Source organism: Prunus persica, chromosome G1, assembly GCF_000346465.2.
Source record: "Prunus persica cultivar Lovell chromosome G1, Prunus_persica_NCBIv2, whole genome shotgun sequence".
Lineage (NCBI taxonomy): Eukaryota > Viridiplantae > Streptophyta > Magnoliopsida > Rosales > Rosaceae > Prunus > Prunus persica.
The window spans coordinates 29,860,688-29,877,365 of NC_034009.1; the positions used below are offsets into that span (position 1 = coordinate 29,860,688).

Sequence of the window (16,678 nt, forward strand, 5' to 3'; positions counted from 1 at the left end):
CTTTTCTTTTCTTGGACAAATGTATATGCTCTTAGAAAATAAAACCACTTATTTTTTTATTTTAGCTTTTCATCATATTCCCCCCCTATACCTATAGTATTTGTAATTTCTTACAATATTAATTTTTTGTTGTTGGAAATACAATATGAGTTATCTGTATATATAGAGCAAAATATAAAGAATAGTAAAAATATTCAAAATGCCTTTAATTAATGCAAACGTTAAGAATTGAAATTATTAATTAAATAAAGATAATATGATAAATTCACACTTTTTCATATTAAAAAAAATTCAAATTAAAAGAAAATTCATATATATATATATCCTATTTTTATAGAACACAACTACCTATTATTTTTTTAATTCTAAAATAAATTAAATTTAAAAATAAAAATAAAAATCTTTCATAGGTACGAAAATACATACAGAGAGACTAATATAATAATAATATGTTTGGTAATTGGTCTAAAAACAGCCCAACGTTGTCTCTTCCGAGTTCGTATAGTTGGGTGTGTGAGGAAGCTTCCTCTTAGGCCCAATCCTTAAGAATAGCAGACTATCAAACATGAAACCCAAATTTGGTGAGATGGAATGGATCACGGAAATGAATGTTTCAATTTTTAATATATTTTTTGACCGTCTAATAGATAAATGAGTTATTTAACTATGTAGGTGAAGCTGGGTCGTATGGTAGAATTCTATGTAAGGCCCTAAAATGAGGCTTTATTTTTTAATTATTTTTAAATTGGTTAGTCATTTGATTAAATTTGTTAATTTAATCAAACGGTTAAAAAATAGAGCCTCATAAGGCCCTCGTTATAGAATGACTCGGGTGGTATATGTTCTTTGACAACCCCATCCTTCTGTTGTTTCTTATGTTTTTGACCTTGGTGGGTAATTTTTGTGTTTTGTTGGGCTTTGTTTTCTTAAAAAAAAATTGTTATTGACACTTCAAAAATATTATTTTGCATTCCACTTTGTTGAAGAAAAAAATATAATAAAAAAGTATATGATGATATGTGTTATATTTATAAACGTTAATAACAATTTCCTCAATTTTTCTCACGCTGATTATGGATATTAATTTCTGGTGTGAAAGGGATGAAATTTGTTAAGGAAAAAACCTCATCTTGTTTGGTCTGTTATCTCTTAAATATATTCAATACCATTTGTCCATTTCAGGGGGTGGATATATCATAATCAAGCACCAGCCTGAAAAAAATGGTATAGATACTCTGACAAGTGTGTAGATTTTACATACCATATATGTATTGACCAATGAATGACCTTCCTACAAGTCTCATACTCATAGACTCAAATAAATCTGATACATTCTTTCATTTAACTGTTCTTGTTCAACGACAACAAAAATAAAGTTGTGTTCTTAAAAGAAAAAGAAAAAGAAAAAGAAAACTGGATTTGACCATTCAATTATCAATTGATTCGTGCATGATAGATAAACAAATGGTTAAAGTAGATGCTGCAATCAAAATGCTAATGCACCAATCAAAAGAACCGCAGCTGTGCCTGCCATCTGTACTTCCAATACCACCTCACTCTCAGATCTTATCCGCTTTAAACAATCAACCCAAAAAACTCATAAATATCCAATTATAGATATGTATTGCTTTATAAGTACTTTACGTCACTAAACCTTAATTTCTAGCCTCCACAATGCTATTAATAGAAGAACATAGAGGTGACAGAGTTACTCTCATATGTTAGGGTATTATGAAATTTACACGCATCAACGACTGAAAATTACTCACGACCTCGTATATGATTTTGTGAAGCATTACTTATAGAATAGGTGTATCGTTTTTTCCCCTTTATTCCACGCGGACAATTTCAGCCCATCCTTCCCTGGTCTCATTACACACCAATACGAGGGTAGTTTCGTCCACAATAATTGTCTGTCGTAAGCAAACGACTTGGGCCACTTGGCTTTTAGCGTGAAAGTGAAGTGAAGGAGGAAATAAAAAACAAAACAAAAAACGCTTATACCTTGATACACACCAGACCACCTCGAAGAAGAAGTCTCCTTTCGTGTCTTTTTTCTCTCAAAAGTTTAAAACCTTCGACAGCTTCTGCTTCTTCTTCCTCTTCGCTCCTCGCTCTCTCTACTGTTTGTTTCCGTACAGTCCCTGTAAATCCCTTCTCTGTAGATAGAAGAGATAGAGAAAGAGAGGCCAATTTCTGCGCACAAATACTTTCTGGAAATGTTGGTTCCGCGGAGAGTGATGACGTGGAGGTCGGTGGCCAAGTCTCTGCAACCTCTTCTTGCCCATGCCTCGCTTTTCACATTCACGATTTTCCTCGTCCTTAAACTCCACCATGCCGTGCGGTACCATTGGTGGTTCGTAATTTTCTTTTCCCTCTGCTTTTTCCTTTTTTTTGTGTGTGTTGTTTTTGTTTGGTTGCCGAGAAACTGAAAGAAAAAAAATGAATTTTCATAAGCATTTAATTCCGCGAGGGAGAGTGTTACATACTGTAGTTTCTCTTCTTGTACTGCATTGTTCTGGGAAACTAAAGGTGCCTATTTTGCGAGTTTATGAAGTTTTTACCTTTGTGGGTTCAAATTTCTGTATTTCTAGGTGTCTTATGGAGTTAATTGCTAAGAATCGCACTCAATTTTCGAGTAAAATTTTTGTGTGTGTGTTCTGTTTGGCAATTTAATATTTATTGTATTGGATATGCATTTTCAGTGATCATGGAGGGTTGCTGCTTCATTGAGCATAAAGTGGAGATCTTTGATTTTTATGTTTTTAGTTAGGATTTCTTATGCTTACTGTTTCAAATTCTTAAATGCACTATATGATTTTGGTTTGGAGATTTCATAACTCAATGAAGCCATTTTTGCAAGATAATTCAAACTGACCAATGCACTACCAAACCTTTAAAAACAGAGTTGAAAACATACCTGTTCACCACGAACTTACCAAGGTCTAAGCCATTCATTTATTCATGGTTGTAGCTGAGCAGTGAAGATTGTAGAAAGAACCATTTAAGGTTATCTCATGCAAGAAAGCTGCCTGATAGTTTAGGTTTTGTAGCTGTAATCGTATTGAGGGTTCCAAACCTCTTTGGTGAAGCATAACTTTCCTTAAAAAGAAAAAAGAAACCCAATGCTTCCGAATGATTCCTCTGATTTGTCTACTACATCAACTGATGTTTTCGATATTGGTTTAATGTATAATGTTTTGTTGTCTTAAAACCGCAGGATCATATTTTCCCCTCTGTGGCTTTTCCATGCAGTTGTAGCACGAGGCAGATTTTCGTTACCTGCTCCAAAGCTGCCTAATGATCGCAACGTATGAGATACTATTTCCAATTTTTTTTCTTTTTTGGATTTTTCATGTTTCCCACGTATCTGTGTTGTAATGTTTTTGTGGACGATCCTATTTACAAAACAGTAAATATTTCTTTCTTATGGACAGTGGGCACCTTTTCATGCTGTCATGGCGACACCGTTGCTTGTCGCATTTGAACTAATGCTTTGTATCTATCTTGAGAGCAAATATGGTATAGAGGCAACATACTAAATGACAATCATCATTTAAAACCATGTTTCTTTTCTTTAAACATTTATACATTTTGGTATGTAGATAAATGGATTATCAGATGTGTCACTAATTCCTATTTTTTGTGAACAGTTGTAAGCTTGAAGATTGTCTTTGCACCTTTGGTGGCGTTGGAACTCGCAATTCTATTTGATAATATCAGGTGTCTATATTTGCTTCAATAAGTTTCATTTTTCAGGTTACCCCCGCTCCTGGCACTACTTTTTGACTAATCATTGGTTTCAACCCTGTAATAGTAATTGGACCTGCTTTATGACAATCTGGAGTAGAGTCCCGATAAAATCCATTGAGACATCCAGATCGTAGATTAATGAATTATCGTAAAACTTCACCAAAATTTTATTCTAAGACTTCTGATTCTATTGCCAAATCTTAACCTTCACTTGATCTGAAAATTCGCGTTACTTAAGTTGTTCTATAAGGCTATGTATCTTGTATTTTACAATGTAATGTTTTGGTTGAGTAAATTGTACTTCTGCTTAAGTAATTAATGTTTCTGTTGTATAGGATGTGTAAGGCTCTAATGCCTAGCGATGATGAGCATGTGAGTGATGATGTGATATGGGAAACGCTTCCTGTAAGTTTGCCACTATTTTATTATAGAAGGATTGAGTTGGAATAGGTATTTCTTATTGTTATTAGGCTTAAATGAATTCAATTCTTGATTATGAATTGAAATGTTTACTTCATCTATTTGTTCTGGTCACCTAGTTGTTTGTGACTAAGAGGATTGCGGATATTGTACAAGTAACTTCTGTTTATATTGTAAGCTGGAAAAAATCTAAACATGAAATTATCTGGCATGCTGAAAAGTGATAATTAAATCTGTTTTTGAGAAAGAAAGAAATATTAATGGCAGTTAAGATCTTTTCGTCCTCTAATAATATGTGTGATGGGTAATTAAAGTAGCATTATCTGTACACGTAGTGAATTTAAAGATGGTAATTGTTGTGTGATATTTTCCTCGCCTATGTAGTATTTATGGAAAAAAAAAAAAATTATGACTATAAACTCCTTTATACTTTCTATGCTAAATTACCAATCTTTGGTTTCCAGCACTTCTGGATCTCTATATCCATGGTCTTCCTTACTGCTGCCACAATATTTACTCTTCTAAAGATAAATGGTAAGTTTTGGTTCTCTAGTTTTGTACTTGTATTTAGTGGCACGTATTGCAATGATATGCATTCATCTCTTACAATATTTCCTAGCCTGATTAACTTTATTCAACGTGCAGGTGATATTTCTGTTTTAGGCTGGTGGGACTTGTTTATTAACTTTGGGTACTGTTACATTTGTGTTTACAATGATGTTTGACTATTAATGTTTAGTATTCTTTGTCTTCACCCCCTGAAGTAGCTTCTATATATCCTTTTACAGAATTGCAGAGTGTTTTGCCTTTCTTGTTTGCACGAAGTGGTATAATCCAGCTATTCACAGACATGCTCACATTCAAGAACCATGTTCACCTTCAATGACTATTAGATACCTTGACTGGAATAGTGGCTTAGTAGTTTCTTCAGATGAAGATCAAGACGAGAGTGCAGTATGCAGCCTGCAGGATATTGGTGGACATATTATGAAAATTCCTCTAATCTGTTTCCAGATCCTACTCTTTATGCACTTAGAGGTGTGTTCAATGTTTAAAAGATCTATCTGTTGATAGTTTTGGAGTGTTCTCAACAAGTCATCATCTTAAGTACATTTATCATTTCAGGGAAGACCGTCTGTTGCTAGGCATATCTCAATTCCTGTTCTTTTCACTCCTCTTCTTTTACTGCAAGGAGCCGGTGTTTTATTTGCTGCATATAGATTAACAGAGAAAATTCTTCTTTTAGTACACAATGGAGTTTTTTCTGGAAGATACTTGGACATAACATCAAAAGTTCGTGAGTATTTTGGGTTCTTTCGCCATGGTTCAAGGTAAGGAATTATTTTTAGAAATAGAAATTTCAAATGATCTTTAGAGATCTCTACTCAACACAAACTTTAAACAAAATTCAAGTTACTATGTGGTCATTGTTGGTTAAATCTTCCTGTTGGCAGGTTTTTGGGTTGGTGGTCGATTGACGAAGGAAGTCGAGAGGAACAGGCTAGACTGTATTGTGCAGGGGCTTCAGGGTCTGTGCTTCTCTTACCCTTCATAACTGCATTCATTTTCTGCAATATTTAGGCAATCTTCCTCCATGCCTCCTGCTTTCTTATTGAAACAATATTAAAGAGTCCTTGTATTCTCTCAATTAGACGTTCTAAGTACCTCAAAATGTTGTATAGATGCTGCACTATGGTGCGTTCTCGTGTGGTGAATATAGATGCTTGATTTGCAATTTATGTAATACATGACACACTTTATAACTGGAAATACAAATATTTTAAGCTTTGTGTTGTTGCAATTCCCTGAATTTCTACAATGTTCGTTGATGCTTGAATATGCTTTCCTACATGTTTTCTGCAATAGAAACATTGTTGGGATGTGTTGCAGTTTTGGTTCTAATATGTGTTGTCGGTGTTGTTGCAACTTGCCTGCATGGCTTTCTAGTAGGTGCTGTTGCATAGATAGATATCTGTTAAATTGCCTGAAAATAGACGTATCTTGCAAAGTAATACGAAGTTATCATTGTCAATCCTTGCTCTGATCTTTCTTTCAGGTATGACACTTTTTCACCTGATATAGTGAAGAAGTTGCCTAGATCGGACCTTGTTCAGGAGGTGAACACTATTTATGATTCTCTTGGGTCATGGTTGCCTCTTAATTGAACCGTTTGTCTTGGTTTCAGCATTGTTTTACTATCTAATTGATATTTGAGACATGTAATATCAGCTTATAATATTTCTGTTTTCCTATCTCAGATTTGGAAACTGCAAGCTGCACTCAGTGAGCAAACAGAAATCACGAAATTTAGCCAGCAGGAGTATGAAAGACTTCAGAATGTAATGGTTCAAATGACCTGTTGTTTTCCACATAATGAGTATACGAATATTTTCCTGTTGATTTCATAAATTTCGTTCCTAACAACTCAAGTCAACCACATCAAACAATTGGGTTAGCTACATGAGTCCTCTGTGATAGAGTCGTGAACATAAATTCTTTTCCCCACTTCTCCAGTCATGAGCCAGTCTCCATTACATCTTGAATAATCTTGTTCCTACCTTTAGTGGTTCTTTTTATAACCTATCGATTTAGCTTTCAAGAATCATTATACTCGAGAAGCTCAAGAGTGAAATGTCATTTAACTAAAAACCAGTGAGTTCTGCTGGTGGAGTAGAGAATTTATGAGTACAAGGTCTGCACAGACCTGTAGTTCCAGTAGTAAGATGAATCCTGTCCAATCCCTGGCAATAACAAGAAGTAGAATCACTCATCAGTTCTGATTGTTTCTTGTAGAGAAGAGAAGGTGACATCTCTCTAACTACAGAACAGGTCAATATACCTCAAAAAGTTCTTTTGTTCCTTAATTTGGTTATTTTCCTTGGGTATTTGTTGCTGTTCTTGACACAAAAGAGTATTCTTATTTTTTTATTTTCCTGTATTACTCAACTTTACTTGCATAACAATTGCTTAGATAAATTAAGTTAGTATTTTCAAACTGAAGACTCAGTATGGGATGGAGTATTCTAGAAGAAATCAATTGAATATTATCCGTAGTTTGTGCCACTATTCTTGTTCCAGTGTGAGGATCTAGTTTGGGGCTTACCTGTTTCAATTGAATCCAACAGGAAAAGATTTTATGTCGAGTATGCTTCGAGGAGCAGATTAATATAGTCCTCCTTCCATGCAGGCATCATGTTCTTTGCAGGTACCTTCATATACCGTTCTCACCTAACTTGTTTTCACCATTTCATCGTAACAATTTACAGTGATTTTATTCGTCTTTATCTTAATTCTAAATGTATTTCAGCACTTGCTGTGCGAAGTGTAAAAAGTGCCCCATATGCCGCGTCTCCATTGAACATCGACTGCCCATATATCATGTGTAAAGCAAGAAGACCAGCAGTTCCAGAACTCTAAAGTTGCTTGTGATTTTAGGTTGTGTATCAAGCGGTTGGAAGCTGGAAAAATTTGTTTTCTTTGTTCATGTCATTATCTTGTAGCACCGTGCCAAAGAATTGTATATACACCCTCTTAGAGCACTTCCACCTAAGGTCTTAAATATCGAGGGTTTTAGAAATATTGGTGGTTCAAAAACACGGAAATATTGATGGAAATATCGGGAAAATATCAATATCGATAAAAATTAGATAAAAACCACGGAAATTGTGATAAATAAATGAAAAATTTTAATGGAACTTTAGAAGTTTATTTAGTCAATCATTTATTATTTTGACACAAAAAATTAGAAGGAAATGCATTGTATGGTGGGTTTGAGTGATTTAAGTTGATTATATTGTGAGCTGATAAACTCCGTGACTTAGAAAATTTGGAGTAATTAATGAAAGATAATTAAACACCTCCTAATAATTTATTTATCATTTTTAGTACAATATTTTACATTTTATAAATTGCATAGTAAAATATATGAGTAACTTTATTTCATTAGACATGGTACATGTTCTTATATTTATTTTTTATAATATATAAAAAAAATTAAAAATTGAAAATGTAAACCAACTTGATTTGTCATGAAAATTAGGCACCTTACCATGCTTAAAAAATAAAGATTGAAAATTAACTAAGAATATAAATAAATTTATCTAAGGTAGAATTAAATAGGAAATAAAGAAAATGATTACAGAGATTTAAGTAATTAAGCAACAATTTGAACGGGAATGTAATAATGTCAGTGCTTATAATGAATAATAAAATAATCAATAACATTAAATGAATTAAATAGGAAAAAAATAAATTATATTAAGTAATTAAGTAAATGAGCAACAATATAAAACAATAAGTAATTATGTTAATTTATATTTTGAGAAACAACTCGCAATAGTTATAAATACGAGATTCCATAGGTAATAATCACAAAGTGATAACTAGCATGGTGGTTAAATGGCTATAGATATTGGAAGGAGGAGGGGTTTGAACACAATGCGAGTGAGTTTAAGATCTGGAAAGTATCTAGGAAATTTTTGATAAATTGACGATACATAGATGGAAACGTGCTAAAATGTCGCTGCTTCTTGTGTTTCTTTCCATTGTCATAGTAAATGGCAAATACTGTTCTTTTTTTTTTTTTAACGGAAAAAAAAATCAAGTTTTAAAATTTTGGTAGGTATTTATAGAAAAAAAAAAAAATTCATAATTTTTTGGTTTTTTTTAAACAAAAAATTTCAATTTTTTTTTTCAATTTTTTTAGTCAAAAAATTGGCAGCCATTGTATTGGAGCACAAACTCTAGATTGGACCCTCTAAGAATCACCACGTGACTTAGAGCTGTTGGGTAAAGTTGCGTTGGCGCTAGTTTAAAATTTTTTTTTTAACGTTGGCGCGTGTAATAATAGGAACTGTAATAATAGCACCATTATATGAAGAAAATGAGATAACATTATCATGTTGGTAAATTTTGTTTCATATAAGCTAAAATGGGGTTTTTTTACGCCACATTGCACGCTCTGAAACTATTCAAATCTTTTTTTAGAATTTTGGGTTTGAATATAGGCAAAGATTAGTTACTTAATAAGATATAATTGATGTTTGTGGCGTCAACACATAAGGTCATCTCTGGTCAGAAACTAATATTATATATATAAAAACAAAATGAATTTAAATTTTTTTTAAAGTTATTAAGAATAAAAATAAAAACCTAACGACTAGCTGACGTCATCAATGATGTTAATGAGTCGTTAATATTGGCTGTTGGATATGCAGTTGTACGAGATATTTCGTGCTCTTACCCACGCGAGATACTTTCTCCCCTTGGAAAGCACATCCGTTAGGCCTACAAATTATTTTTCGACTTAGGCCAAAATTGGGCTACATTTGGCCTAGTTGTAGGGCTAAAGGGCCAAATGTGGCCCTCCAAATTTGACCAATTTTTATTTTTTTTTTGCCCATGGCTGAAGATGGGTTTTGTATTATTTTAGGGCTATATTTGGCTTATGGCCCATGACTGGAGATGGCCTAAGCTGCCCCAAGGCAGCAGCTTGAGTCATTTCTCCTTGTAGGCTTGCTTGGGTTGGTGGGCTCCACCCCTTGTCCGTGCTTGCTGTTGTGCGCTGGGCGAGGCCTAAGCCATCTCCTGCCCGGGCTGGGTCCTTGCGATGGAAGTGCCCTTATAGTCATCGACTACACTGGAGTTGGTTGATGTTTTCTTGTCTATATCGTATGTTTATAATATGTCAATTCATGAATGGAAAAGTGACCATTTGAAAAGTTAAAAAATTTGGTTATCAAGATTTTTTTTTGGGTTGATGTTTGTGGCTGCAAATTGAACGATGCTTCTTTTGGAGATTCTGCAATAAATATTTAAGTTAGGGATTGATTACATACTTTTAATTTCAACCGTTGGATTGCATTTAAGAGAATACTAATATATTTAATGAATACAATCCAATAGTACACAGAATTTTGTGTTACACGTGATTATGTACTCTTTTTCCCTTCGACCAGTTTTTGTCCCACTGGGTTTTTACGTGACACTTCTCCCTCACTCAAAACAATATTTTTAATTGAAAAAAAATATTAATGTTGTAAAAGTTTGAAGGTGGAGCCCACAGAGGAAGTTTCCTTGCATCTTCCAGGAACTTTCCCTTCCCTGTATTTATCAATTCAGGAAGTTTCCTTGCATCTTCCAGGAATTTTCCTTCCCTGTATTTATCAATTCAGGAAGTTTCCTTGCATCTTCTAGGAACCTTCCCTTCCCTGTATTTTGCCTAAACATTAGCCTATAAATAGGCATACCAATTGTAAAGGGGAGGGTGACCAACGGAGAAAAGAAAGAAAGGGGAGAAGAGAAAAAGAAGAGAGAAGAAGAAGAGAAAAGAAGAAAGAAAAGAAGAGAAAAGAAGAAAGAAAAGAGAGAAGAAGAAAGAGAGAGAAAATTCAGTGAGCCTCACATATTGTAAACTCTAAAGTTGTAGCCCTATTATTTTATATAGTGAAAAAGTTACTGCTGCTGCTCTCCGAGGACGTAGGCATAGCCGAACCTCGTTAAATGCTGTGTCTCATCTACTTTACGTGCAGCTCAATATTCATACATATTCCAGGTTATTTTTATAACAATTAAATTATATTTCCATATATGCCCTTGACAGAAACTAAAAAGTAAAAAATCCTTTGAGTTTTCACAGCCCGATCCCAAGCCACTCCACCCAACCACGACACAGCCCAACCTCTCTTGCTGAGAAAAAAAATCCAAGATTTTTGTCTCTCTCTAACCTCTACATACCCTTTGCTTCCCAAATCATGAAATTTCAAACAATTTTATTTTTTTTAATAACAAAACCAAATAAAAATAGAAAATAGTGCTTTGGTGGTGAAATTTGAGAAATAAAATAAAAAATTGTTTGATTACAAACAACGGAGAAAGCGAAGGAGGTGGGAAGGTGGGGGGAATCTATGGACTGTGGGGGACTGTTGGGTAGGGATAAGGGAGATGTTGTTTGGTGGTAATGAGGGGTAGAGGAAGTGGGTTTCTTTCATATGCTTGTTTGGGTACCGGTCATGGGTCATTGTTGGGTATTTGTGGGGAGGTAGAGGAAGGATAGAGAGAGGATGAAGAGTGAGATGGAGAGAGAAAATATTTTTTGAATTGAAGAAATTAGGGAGGTCAATATATTTAAATTAAATATTTTATTTAATAAGGGTAAATTTGAAAAATAAAAACTAACTTATTTGATTATTAATGACATTATTTTAAGTGTAAATAAAGTGACACATGTCATGACAAGAAGGGAGAAAGTGCAAAAGAGAAGGTTTCTAGCATTCCCCAAAGTATGTAACAAATTATTAACATAAAATACTTATTGAAGAATTTATATTGCTTCTTTACCGATGTTGCATTGCATTTTTCTTCTTGTCTCTCTCATGCTTTATAAGTGACATGATAAGAGAAATAAGAAAAATAAAGCCCGACAATGAAGTAGGTATGTTTTGTTTTTTGTTTTTTTGGTGTCCTTTATGTTTTCACTTTCTGTAATCATTAGTGAAGAAAATAACAGTGGTAGTAGAAATTGAAAAGGTGGCATAGGCAATTTCATCTTTCCCTTCTTATTGCTGGAGTAAAATAAAGATAATAGTACAGACAAAGTAAAATTGGTAACTAGTAGTAAAAAGCATGGTTGAACTTGAAAATCATACATTAATACTAGTACATTTAAATTATGAAATAATCATAACAAACTGGATACTTTAATATTTCAGACGGAATCCAGTTTCCTTGTCTAAGAAACCAAACAATCAAATTAGCATGTGTCTCTGAGGACGGACAAGATGGTAAACCTCCATGCTAATTTAACATATTCAATACTCCCAAATTGTTGGACAAATGTCCTTTTTGTGCGGGGGAGGAGAAATAAGACCAACATAAAAACAAAAATAGTAGATGAATATGCCTTGGGTGTCAGAGAGTCTGATGGGGTAGATCAAGCACACGTGGCAGTGACAGCCCTGGGTTCAACAACTGCAGTAGTTTTGGTGGAAACTTTGTTTTTCTCTAGCTCTTGCTCGTCTTCCAATTTGAGAAGAAAGTCATTGAAGCACTCATCCAAGGTCCTGAAAGATTCTTCCGGGTAGAGGGTCCCAATCTCCACATCGTGAGGGCCATCCACGGGGAAATTCACCTGGCAACCTTTGATAAAGATATCGTGGGTGAATGAGGCCACTATACTTTCTGGTATGCGGTTCTCTGAAAAAATAACAACGTTAATGTCATAAAACAAGAAAAAATGTAAAGTTTCGATCACAACTCAAATTCAGAAATTACCTGCAGCAATGGTTAGTAGGTCATCTTCAGTGATGGTAACTCTGGGAAGGGTGCGGCCAATTTTCTTCTCCCACAGAGATGCCAGACCATTGATGTCGTATAGATTGGAAGGGGGTCGAAAATGAACATTTTTGTTCATGGTTCGGATATCGTCCACCGTTTTCATTGTGAACTTTCCAATATCAGCGCCGTCTATAAAGTAGGCTGTGTATAAAATAATACATCAAGTCAGTTGGTTAGGGCGATGTGTACATATGAATTCGTATTCTTTGTGGTTGAATTACAATAATTTAGACTATGGTGATTCAACGCCAAGAAATATAGATGTGTGTGATGAGTATTTATGTGGTGTGGGTAAAGCGTGACCCAAGTTTGGATGGGATGGCCCATTGGACAATAAACCTTGATTTTGAGAGAAATTTTTATATGTTTCGGATATATCACATGATGTATCATTCGATACACATAAAACATATGAAATTATTCTGTAACTTACTACATTACTTTTTATGATATGTAACTAACTGTATTAAAAATATTCCACATGTCCTATGATACGTGATTTACTAAGAACATTCAAAAATTATTCTAATTTTAGGGAAGGAGTTCCGAACGTGTGGACATGTTAAGTGAAGAGTTTCCGTCTTATGAATGCGGCGAAATTCTATGAGGATATGTTGATGTGGACAAAATAAAGAAACAGTTCTTCGTTGTAACATTCGCTGCAAGTTTAGGCTTTGTTGGACCATACTAATGATGTTGGACCCTTCATATAAATTTATCACTTGCAATAAATAAAACACAAGTTTAAAATGGTTTAGTTTGCTGGAATATTGTACATGGATTTTTTATGTTTTTTAATCTTCGGGACTTTTTATTTTATTTTTTATGTTAACTTTTCTTAATTTCAGTTATTAAAATCTTAATTTAGAGTGAAGTAGAATAGGAAAGAACAAAAATGATTAAAAAGTATTTAAAAATAAAAGGGACAAAAGATGAGTGGAAAAATCAGCTTCTTTAAATGTAGTGGTTGAAACTAAAAACAATTTTTTAAGAATATTACCAAAAGTGCCACGTGTGCTTGATCTATCCATCAGACTATTAACAAACGATTTTTCGTTAGCTAGCTTTTGATTTAAGCCCTCTATTTTTGGTAAAGATTTGGAGGATAATACCCATAATGGTTATTCTCCAAACCCTTCAAATGTTAGGTGAAGTTTACGAATCCGTGCAGCAGAAAAAGTGGATTCGCCCAACAAAAGAAACCCAATAATATGTGTATCATACCTTTAACGCTGCCATCACCGTAGATTTGGAACTGATCCAACGGTGGAAGAACCTCAGAAGGATGCTTGTTGTCGAAGTAGGGCCAAGAAGCAATGGAATTGCAGCAAATGTAAGTGTAGGGCACCCCAGATTTCTCAACACACCGCCTGACTTGGCGCTTCTCCAAATACATGGTGAGACCTGGTTCCACCGGATCAGCCCTGTCCACATCGTGCCCAAACTCTGACGGCAAAAACCTCTGCAACACAAATTTTGTTGCATTACTATGAGAAAATGAAATTCACATTGACATATTTTGCTACATTCTTTTTTAAGGTTTTGTTATATATGTATATACCTTAATTGTGCCAACAGCTTGAATGGCCTCAACCAGGATGATCTGGTCCAATATTGTTGTACCACCCACGGCGGATATTACCACCTCAATCTCATGCTCTCTTAGCAGTTTCTCCATCAGTGCCTTATCAGAAATCACCCCCTGAAAATACTCAAAATTAAAAACACATGTTACAAAATCAACAAGAAAAATTCGACCCCGGAAAGCAAAAACAGAGGAAAACAGAGACACCTATATTTATTCACACACACACACACACATACATGTAAGATTATAGCGCCTCTGTCTTTGAGGGATTTGATGATGTCAGCCTTAGAAGGGTCAAGAGGGCCTGGCCTGATCAGGACATAAGTGGGTTGGCCAGCATCAAGGCTAGCTTCAGCCACAAACCTCCCGATGAAACCAGTAGCACCAACAATGAGGATTCTGCCATTCTTGGCTGCAGAAACACAAGTTGACACAGTCATGGCTGGCTGCTGGCTGCTGGCTGCTCCTATAGCCCTTGACCCTTTTGTTATTTCTTTTCAAATTTTAAGTCTTTTTCCCAAGTAACTTAAAATGGAGGGCCTGTGATTGATATTTGGCTTATTAAAGCCTCACACGATTTGGGTGTGCAAGTGTGTGAAATATGGGATTCTATATATAGAGGAGAATAATATGCTACCATATATTTTTGTGTATGGGTGATTTGAATTTGTTTTTATTTAACCTATAATGGATGCAGGCATGGCTGGCCCTAATTTATATTTCAGCTACCCTTCAACATACAAATTTTGGTGGTGTATTTCTCTGATCATGATCGAGTGTTTTGAAGTGTAGCTAACTGCTCTGTTTCCATGCGTTGACTGATAGCTTAGCTATATAAAACTGACTCTGTTTCTTCATCTTTTTAATTTAGGCACTGTTTGTTTATAAGATTAAAACAATTCCCAGTTGGGTTCCAAAAAATTTGTTTTTTATGTCCATTGTCAAATCTCGGACCATTATATTCCAAGTCCAAATTCACTGGAGCTTTGACATCAAGAAAGACTAGAGAGGAGGAGTTTGAACAGCACAAGAAAGAAGCTTAAACTTAATTAATAAACCGTAAATCCCACACTTTTAGTAATTCAAGGTTCCCATGCCTTTATATACAAGCAGAATGCTGCTAATTAGGCACGTCGCAACGGCTTGATCCGGAAGATAATGCCTTAACTATCAAGTGACTTCACTAATTCAACAAAAATTGTTTAAACATCACGTTGATCATGTAACTTAAAATTTTGATTAATGATAACGTGGGCAACAACGATCATCTAAGTAGATCCTAAATTTCTGTTTCTGTTCTTTTTATTTTACAATCCACAAGGGCCATGAGTTAGAGGTCACTATCAAATCATCAATAAACTAAAATTATGAAATACAAAAACTAAAATTATGAAAACGAAGAAGCCATTTTTCTTCAGTGCTTTGTTTGAGACCCCACAACCACAATGGAAGTTGGCAGCTAGCTCAGCAGCTCATCTACAAGTCAGCTCAACAGAGATGGGGCTTTCTCACTATCCAAACAGAGCAGGGTCCGAGGAGCTTGCATTACATTTTAATTTCGTCTAGGAAATCTTTTTTTTTTTTTTTTTTTGGGGTCAACTTGGAGGAATCTTATTTACAGATTTAATTTACTAGAAACAATAGAAAAATAGCTGAAACAACATAAGTTTCAACTGACCCCAAAAAAAAAAAAGTAATTTTTTCCCCTGGGAAATAGGGAAAAAAGTGTCTGATTGGTTTACACGACCCCTAATTTAAATACGGACACAACTCGAAACTAGTACTGCACAAAGCACACACCTTTGCCACGTCTCAGCTCGGCTTTTCTTTTCTTTTTCATAATGATTAAATGGCTAATTAGTCATCATTATAGGGTAAGCAAATTCAACATCATTTAATTTATTAATTGTTTGAAGCTTCCAAGTTTCAACAACCAAAGGCATGCAGTCATTGATCATCAGCACCTACACATCTTCACGCACAGGTGCGTCAAAGTTACAGTCTAACCTTGTTAGGTATGAAATTATTACTATCATGCTTATTTTTCTTTGGAAGACCAACAAGACAAGAAAACGGTTAGACACTTGGGCTGCATTTATATTACATGAAAATTCAACCTTGTTAGGTTTTCAAGTTCAGGTTTTTTTTATCAGCAAAAGGTAAGGAGAAGGAGCTCACCCACTAACATGGTGAATTGACCAAACACACCACGTGAATGTGAAGCAAAAGAAAGGATTTTATTGAACTGATTAACTGTAGATTTATTTGTGCAATGAGAACAATATGCAAGCACCAGTCCACAATATGATCTATACATGCTTATTCTTTGTTTTAACCGAGAGATTCTTAAGTGTAATCTTGTTTCTATCTCTTTTATCATGTGATCAGTCAGAAGAAGATAGAGATAGACAAATATAATTGTATACAAACGGAACCGGTGATAGGGCAATATATATATATATATATATATCTTCTCCATATGCAGACACATGCATGGCATTTGTCCTGGTCTAACACAAATGCTTATTAGTATTCATGATCTTGTGGGGATCTTACGAGCTTCATAAGGGCAATATATATATA

General features: G+C 34.6%; 2 protein-coding genes across 5 annotated transcripts; one reads left to right on the plus strand and one right to left on the minus strand.

Moving 5' to 3' along the window:
- Positions 1,852–7,827, plus strand: LOC18790669. Of its 4 annotated transcripts, XM_007223078.2 has the most exons (14): positions 1,857–2,356; positions 3,221–3,311; positions 3,438–3,522; positions 3,654–3,723; positions 4,089–4,158; positions 4,638–4,707; positions 4,819–4,864; positions 4,962–5,211; positions 5,299–5,504; positions 5,628–5,702; positions 6,230–6,290; positions 6,432–6,512; positions 7,299–7,378; positions 7,481–7,827. In XM_007223078.2, exons 1-14 carry the CDS (start codon positions 2,220–2,222, stop codon positions 7,557–7,559), a joined length of 1,401 nt encoding a protein of 466 aa, XP_007223140.2. In that variant the 5' UTR covers positions 1,857–2,219; the 3' UTR covers positions 7,560–7,827. The 4 variants fall into 4 exon arrangements, 2 of the variants coding, with proteins under 2 accessions (XP_020411276.1, XP_007223140.2); XR_002269899.1 differs by lacking the exon at positions 7,481–7,827 and having other exon boundaries at positions 1,854–2,356; positions 6,432–7,002; XM_020555687.1 differs by lacking the exon at positions 6,230–6,290 and having other exon boundaries at positions 1,854–2,356.
- On the minus strand, positions 11,707–14,697 carry LOC18789589 (leucoanthocyanidin reductase). Its single transcript, XM_007222212.2, has 5 exons — positions 14,332–14,697; positions 14,069–14,209; positions 13,732–13,969; positions 12,445–12,648; positions 11,707–12,366 (listed from the first exon to the last, which is right to left on the minus strand). The coding sequence occupies exons 1-5, from the start codon at positions 14,533–14,535 to the stop codon at positions 12,104–12,106; spliced, it is 1,050 nt and encodes a 349-aa protein (XP_007222274.1). The 5' UTR covers positions 14,536–14,697; the 3' UTR covers positions 11,707–12,103.